At 39.5% G+C, this 7581-nt stretch overlaps 1 protein-coding gene across 3 annotated transcripts; it reads left to right on the top strand.

The window, feature by feature from the left end:
• On the top strand, positions 1–7412 carry LOC118412523 (protocadherin-15-like). 3 transcript variants are annotated; one of them, XM_035815422.1, is made up of 10 exons: positions 1–36; positions 337–473; positions 796–992; positions 1373–1548; positions 1903–1971; positions 2117–2310; positions 2630–2764; positions 3023–3125; positions 4265–4960; positions 5945–7412. In XM_035815422.1, the coding sequence occupies exons 7-10, from the start codon at positions 2634–2636 to the stop codon at positions 5981–5983; spliced, it is 969 nt and encodes a 322-aa protein (XP_035671315.1). In that variant the 5' UTR covers positions 1–36; positions 337–473; positions 796–992; positions 1373–1548; positions 1903–1971; positions 2117–2310; positions 2630–2633; the 3' UTR covers positions 5984–7412. The 3 variants fall into 3 exon arrangements, with proteins under 3 accessions (XP_035671315.1, XP_035671314.1, XP_035671313.1); XM_035815421.1 differs by having other exon boundaries at positions 4265–5005; XM_035815420.1 differs by having other exon boundaries at positions 4265–5020.
• Positions 7413–7581: the final 169 nt, after the last annotated feature.

Here is a 7581-nt window from a genome sequence, read left to right as displayed (position 1 = left end):
GTACAGGAGGATGTGACAGTAGGAGAAGGAAGAGAGGTCAGCAGTATTCTTACCACTCTACGGCAATATACATTACTGATACCCTCATGTATTCAGCATGCTTAATCTCTGGTCTGTTGTTGGTCTAGAAGGTTGAGAGTTTGATTCCTTCAACCAACTACCATGCTCCTGGAAAGTATATACCAATGTCACTTACTTAACATAAAATGAGAAATCTTTTGTCTTTTAAGGAAGTCTATGCATCCATTCCTTGATACAACATCTATATTAGAAAAAATATAACTAAAGTATGATCCTATTCTAATATCTTATGCATATTTTTCTACCACCATGCAGCAATTCCAGCCAACCAGATTGTAATAACAGTGGAAGTTGGGGATGAGAATGACAACCCTCCTGTGTTCTCTCAGAGCAGCTATGTAAAGGGTATCCCTGATGATGCTCCCATAGGGTACACAGTCATGCAGCTGCAGGTAAGACTGGATCATACAGACAAGTAAAAACTGATGAAGACTTAAGGAAATATCATATTCACCATCATTAACAGTAGAATTCCTAATCTATTGATCAGGACTGGATTTCATTATCCAATGCCCATTGTGAAGAGTCTTCTGTAAATTTTATCAACTCTGTGCCTTCATCATAGTATGTGGTATGTTTTAGTTCGTCCTCTTCTAGTAAAATGTGCATGATTGGATCACACTATTCTACACTTAGTTGAAGCTGCAGCTTTTCTCATGTTTTGGTGGTAGATGTTAATGATTTCTTTACTTTGTTTATCCTTCTCACCGTCAGGCCTCAGATGCTGACACCGGTTCCAATGCTGAGCTCACATACAGTTTGTGGGGACCAAACCTGAGCAGTTGGAAGTGGAGAGCAGCACAGGAACTCTGCTGACTGCGATTTCGTTTGCAGGAAGTAGTGGAGACAAGTTCAAGTTTACTGTGCAGGCAGAAGACCAGGATGGTAACACTAATTCCACTGAAGTCACAGTAAGTCTGCTCATGTTAATATTCGCTGTTATACAATGGTACACCATAGGTTAAGATGGAGACAAAGTTATACAAGAATTGCTTCCAACAGCCAAAGCAATATCAAACTATGATGAGATTAGGGGGGTTGTATCTTATAAAAGGATTAAACTTCACAGTCATCATGTATATGATGAAGTTTTGCATGTACATTTGTACATCAGGCAGATTTTGCTAAGTTTCAGGCCTGGTTAGAAAGGTGTTATCTGTGGTGACATGACTTGAATTACATGCAAATGATGCAAGACATAACCTGCATGGCATCCTCACTTTTGCGTTTATCATGTAATTAATATCTTGGAACTGTTCTTGTTTCCTTTTCTCCCTCCTGCCCTCTGCAGGTATTTGTCCTGACCTTTACCCAGCATGTTATCCTGGAGGCGGGTTTGGCACCGTCTGTTGCCATTGAAAACCAGGAGGAGATCGCGGACTTCCTCCACAACATCACTGGCTATGACATCAACGTGCACAAGATCGTTCCCCTTGGCGATGACTCGGGAAAAACTAACTTCAGCGCGTGAGTCTTGTCTCAGTACAAGTTCCACCTATGCATTTGTATTGAAGACAAAGGTGGTGCCAATACTTCCAAGCTGTACCCAAGTATCTTTATATGATGTGTTAGTGCTCCATAGACAAAAGTGCAGAACAGAACCAAGAGACTGACATCTATTAGTCACACTTTGTTTGACTTTTCAACTTGCATGGCTGCATGTTGGTACTTCAGAGCAGTATGGTGAAACATCTGAAATAATTCTATATTATACACGTATGCCATATGCCCTTAAGTTACTTGTACTAGGTTACTTGTACTACTGTATTTTCATAGTTAATATTTAAGTTGAAACTAACAGTTACTTTCCTGTCTATATAGGTCTGAAATCTGGTTTTATGCTGTGGACCCCCAAACAAATGAGATTGTGGAAAAGACAGATGTGGAAAAGTGAGTGTTTTTTCACTGGTAGTTTATGGAAGCAAACTGCCAATTTAAAGTATATCTTATACCTTAAGAGAGAGAGAAACATTCAACAGGCATTTATATATAGAGAAAATTTGTTTAAATTGATGTCATATTTTCTGTCCCACAGTGTCATTGCTGCTAATCGTGAAGAGTGGGAGGAATTCTTGGATCGATTTTCTGGTAACCGCATCTCCCAACCAGTTCCTCAGACATTAACAGACACCACCATTGGTGTTCTGGAAAGTGCGCTCATTGCGGTGGCAGGAGTGATCTTAATGGAGGTCTGATTGCCGTGTATGCAGTACATGCCTCATGAAAAAAGTAAGTGCTGAAACAAAGCGTATAGCAAAACCTTATAGACTATGTCAACTAGCTTGGGTTGATTTGGATGCACTATATACTATTTCCTAATTCATACAGGAAAAATAGCTCTGTTGTGTAAATATTATAGTAACAAAAAAATCAATGACAAGTGCAGATTTGCTTGTATGTACTAGAGTAAATCTTCCTTAAATAATTGTTTCAAGATTGGCATTTCATCATTGTTACCTAAGTCACAGTTGGACAGTTATGTACTCTCCCAGTTTTGTGAGGCCTTATTCATACTTTCATTCCACCATGATCACTGTTTGTCCCACAGACGTATGATGGAGAATGTGAACGAGGTCAGTATGTTTGAGAAGTACAGTGTGAGTGAGGAGAACAACCTGGTCCTCACCAACCCTACCTACGTGGACACCACCATGGAAGGACCCAGTATACAAATCATACAGAAGTAAGGGAACAACTGAGTGAACACCTAATCTAACAATATCAGACATGTTAAGACTTCAATATGTGATAATAATTGATCATAGAAAGATATGGTTAAAGTGGGCAGCCTCCTTTGTAAAAAAAAGAATTTGTAAAAAATTGTCTATCTGGAGTCTCTCCTTGGTGCTGAATTTGCTGTCATGTGTGTCTGAGAGAATAGATAAGGTGTACTATATGAATAATTACACTAATAAAATCTTTTTCTGTGTCTGTACACCAGTGATGATGTGCAGGAGACATGGGTGGCCCCGATGAATGACTTGCAACAGAAAGCTGGCACCAATCAGCAAGGGAATGGGGATACACAGCAACTTATTCAACAGGTACAGTGAACACTTCAAGATTAGGTCTAGTCTAGGGGCTGTACAGAAATAAAAATATATCAACTTTGCCAAAAAATCTAAACACTACAAAATCAAGAGTACCGTAGAGGTTAAGCAAAAGTTTTCTAGTTAGTCAACAACATTTATTCAAAGAAACTCTAATTTTTAGACATGCAAACAGCTGCTTCTTCTCTGCCTGTCTTGCACTAGCTTGCAGCTTGTGACTTTTCTATGGACGGTTTTGTGATGCCAAAGCTACCCCGTTCCTCTAAATTGTTGTAGATGTATGGACAAGACAGCCATACTCCAGATGGGCTGCAATGGCCTACATGTATGTCTCAAATTTCAAGATCATTTGCCACTTCTGAATGTACTTTTTTTGCAACATGGTTGCTTGGTATAGAATTACCAAGTATCACAAACCCCTATATTGCGCCAATGTCACATATATGCTCACCTTTGAACTTTGTCCCAATGTATTCCAGTCTTTACAGGACATCAGCACAGAAGGCCTTCATATGCAGGATGAAATGGAGGAGGCCCTCACCAGATTATGACCTTTGACAATTGACCTCTGGCCTAAGGTTTAAAGCAAACTTGTCCTATGACCACTTTCCATGGAAGACTTAGCTAATTCATTTTAATACAGACTGTAGATAGCACTGGGAACTAATGCTGCATGCACATCCATAGAAACCCCCCCCCCAAAAAAAAGATTGCATGGGATATATTGAACTGTGTGCCAACAAGGTGGCCCGGTCATATCAAGCCCTTCCACCATCAGCAGACAGTTGCATGAAGCGATCATTTCAAGCATGCTAATCATTCATTTAGTTTGCACAGTTTTCTCATACAGGTGCTTATAGACCCAAGCTGCACTGCATGCCTTTTTCTACTTTGCAACCTGCTGTCTACAATCATGCCTCTCCCATCTAACCTTCTTCCTGTTGGCATGTGGTTTTACCAAGAAACAAATCTTGACGAGAGAGCAACACATGTAGCATTTGTTGCACAGCCTGGATAGCTGACTTATCTATCTTCAAGCCTTCTCTACTTGTAAAAAAAAAGAATGTGAGGTATATTAAATTGTACTAGCCTTGTTTGAAGCATACCACAAAACCTGTTTTCTTATCTTGCAGGATCAGCAGGGCTATGGGCCTGTCAGAGGTCAAAGGTCATCAGGCTCTGATACTCATGACCCAAGCAACGCACAAGTAGATGATCTCGTATTAGCAACAGTTTTAGCTGCTGAAGGCAGGAAACCTTCAGAGAAACCAAAGGCCAAAGGAGTGACATGGGCTTCCGATGTGAAAAATGAAACAGATTCTGCAGATCAAGACAAGATGGCTGCTCATGCAGTAGACATTCCTGATGATGCTGATGCCAAAAGTGCCTTTGCCAGTGATCCTGTCCTCTCCCCGGTTATGGGGCCTTCTCCGACTGCTGCTGCACTGATGGTGACCAGTCAGACAGACATCCCTCCCTTCCCAAGCCCGCCTCCTGAACCCCAAGATGAAGAGGAGGATGCATCAGAAGACTTTCCACCCCCTCCACCACTCCCATTCTCAGACCCACCAGACCTCTTGCCAAATGTCCGGCCAACAGACCACAACTCCAACGTACCAAAGGACAACCCCTTCACAAGAGAAACATTCGAAAGTGCCATCACGGACACCTCTACCCCCAGGAAGAAGCCAAGTAACGTTCCAGGCAATCTCTCACCAGTTCCCACTCCATTCACCCAAGTCCTCAGCTTAACAAAACAGAGGAGGCCTGAACCTCTGGAGACCATACTGATGTCCTCTCCAGCAAGCCAGGTCCAAGACCCTGTCCCGGTAACAGACATTGATGCTTTAATATGGGATGATGAGGATGATGAGGTACAACACATTGCTGTGAGTGTGGTGTAGACTGACCTGATCATCACTTCTAACCTATCTGCTAACCTTGCCATTTCACTGGTTGAAAAGTGATTGTGAGGCAAGTTTGTATCTGTGTGACTTCTGTATCACGACATCTGGTGTTGCTCTAATCTACCACTAACACTCTCAACACTTTTTAACATGTAAAAAGAAAAGAGTGGGAAATGTCTGAAGACAACCTAGTTGCACTGTCTCTCCAACATCTGGGATGTCAGAATCTGATGTATTTTGTGCCTTATGACATTAATATGAATATGACTATTAATGCAGTGTATATATGTCATCTGTATATAACAAGGTTAAGACGTTTTGTGTACAACTGAAAATCGATATGCATATATAGTGATGTTCTGCTTTAAAAATGATTTACTTACTATAGATGTAGCACATTAGTCTCATAATACATGTACTACGAAGAATAGGAACTGTTTGTACTTTGCTTGTAATTTCAGCATCTGAACGCAACTATTGATATGATAACATTCTCATACCTTACTTGTTACTGGGACACACAACTTCTATCACTCTTCAACCTACCTTTTAGAAAGTTCACTGTCTTCCAAAGATGCGTTTTCTCAAGTCTGTCTACATACCGGTGTGTACATGGTGTATCTCTACAGATTCATTCTTTTTCCAAAGCATACAGTAACAGCACCTCTGACCAACAAGTCCTTGCTCTGACCCGAGTCCCATGTCTGTCACAGTGAATGTCTATGCCACAGTGAAAATGAAAAATGTTTATGACTTGAGCTTTTCATGTCAGAAAAAGGTTGGATTTATACATTTAGAATCATGTTGATCTTTCATGCTGACACACGTGTGTAGATGTTGCATCAATGTGCTTGCTGTATGTGCGTCCTTTGTAGTCAGCTGTGCTTTTTGTGTTCGGTGTTGCAGGATGGAGATGAGATGGAAGAACAGAGCACCGTGCTGTAACTGTCAACCACAAGCTGAAACAATTACAAGTATCTCAGGTCACACTGATTCATTTTCTTGGTTCTCAGTATATCTTAAGCACAAATTCAAGAGGACAGGATGAAAACAGACACCCAGGACCAAAAAAAAAAAAAAACTGACTATGCTCAATTCCCTAAATCTGTGTGTCCCTATGACTGTTTTCATGTTGAAATTCCTCTTTAAGCACTATATTCTTATACCTGAGAACCAGGAAACTAGATTAGCTTGGCCTTAATGACCTTTTCATAATATCACAAAATCAGGGCTAAAGAAAGCATGTTCAAATCTTGTGTTTTTAGGAAATCAAAATTGCAAAGAATGTTGTTGGGGTGATGGGGTTGGGGTCCACATGAAATCTTATAGCAGTCTGGTTTCTATTACACTTTGAGAAGGATGGGACACAAAATTCTGCACACATTTCCAACCTGTTTATATGTGTGTCTGTCATGGAGTCTGCGTTTACAGAGAAAATGTAAAAAAAAGTGAAGCAGTGAAGATGCCAAGTTAGAGGTATCCTGTACATATCGCTAGAAGTATTATTTATCAAATTCTTTCTAACAGTCATATTAGTGTTACTTGTCATTCATACAAATTACCTTAGGCACATCACTTAAATTGACAAGATGTCTGATGCAATACGTGCACTCTTGCCATTATTTCAAAATTTTCTGATCCAACAAATGTATCCATAGTAAACATAAAGGGGTTAAAGACAATCTATTATCTCTTAGTTCAGTATACCTTGTACACCTCAGGAATTATGAATTTAGAATGATTTACTAACGATGTACACAATGGTATGAAGGTCACTCTGGCCATATTTTTGTCAAGTAAAGAAGACTATTTTATATTACTTTTAATATAAGTTTTTGAATGAATGGAGTTATAGTTATCATGTGGGTGTTTATTCCCATCTATCATAAAGTCATGATGGTAAACTAGACTAAGTATAAAAGTTATAAATCTTACAGAATGTATTAAGCACATTGTACATGTTTCATAATCTGAAGAATTTTTTATCTATGATGCTGGCCATCATATCATACTACACTCTGTCACATGATTTTGTTCCTTATATCTACATCAATTAAGAAGCTAATATAGGTACTTCAGAGCAGGGCTTGGCTTCAGCCATTTTCTTAAGCTGTTAATATTGAGTTGATAGTATGGACTTGCTATGTAGACCATAAGTTGTATTGAATATCTTAATTGAAGACTTTTGGTACTGCTGCATTGTAGACTTGTATCAAAAGCTTAGAAGGCTTGTAGTATACATATACTATACGTTTTGTGATGGTTGTTGTGTAAATTCCTGTAGAAAATATAGGTACTTTAAAAAAAATAAAATTCTGACTCTGTATTCCCAAACTTCTTTTGGGTGAAATAAAATGCCTGCCTCAATGATATACAATATGTGTTGTTCACTGTGTGAAGTGAAGGCTGGAGTAATGTACAATTGGAGGTTATGCTAAGATGTACTTACCATCTAAAGTATAATCAGAATTATACCTCATACGAAGCACAAAAGGAAATGATGGTTGGGTAGGGGCGTCATCACGTGAGGTCCCATCATGCTT

Source organism: Branchiostoma floridae, chromosome 3 (assembly GCF_000003815.2).
Source record: "Branchiostoma floridae strain S238N-H82 chromosome 3, Bfl_VNyyK, whole genome shotgun sequence".
Classification (NCBI taxonomy): Eukaryota; Metazoa; Chordata; class Leptocardii; order Amphioxiformes; family Branchiostomatidae; genus Branchiostoma; species Branchiostoma floridae.
This window is presented reverse-complemented; position numbering and strand designations above follow the sequence as displayed.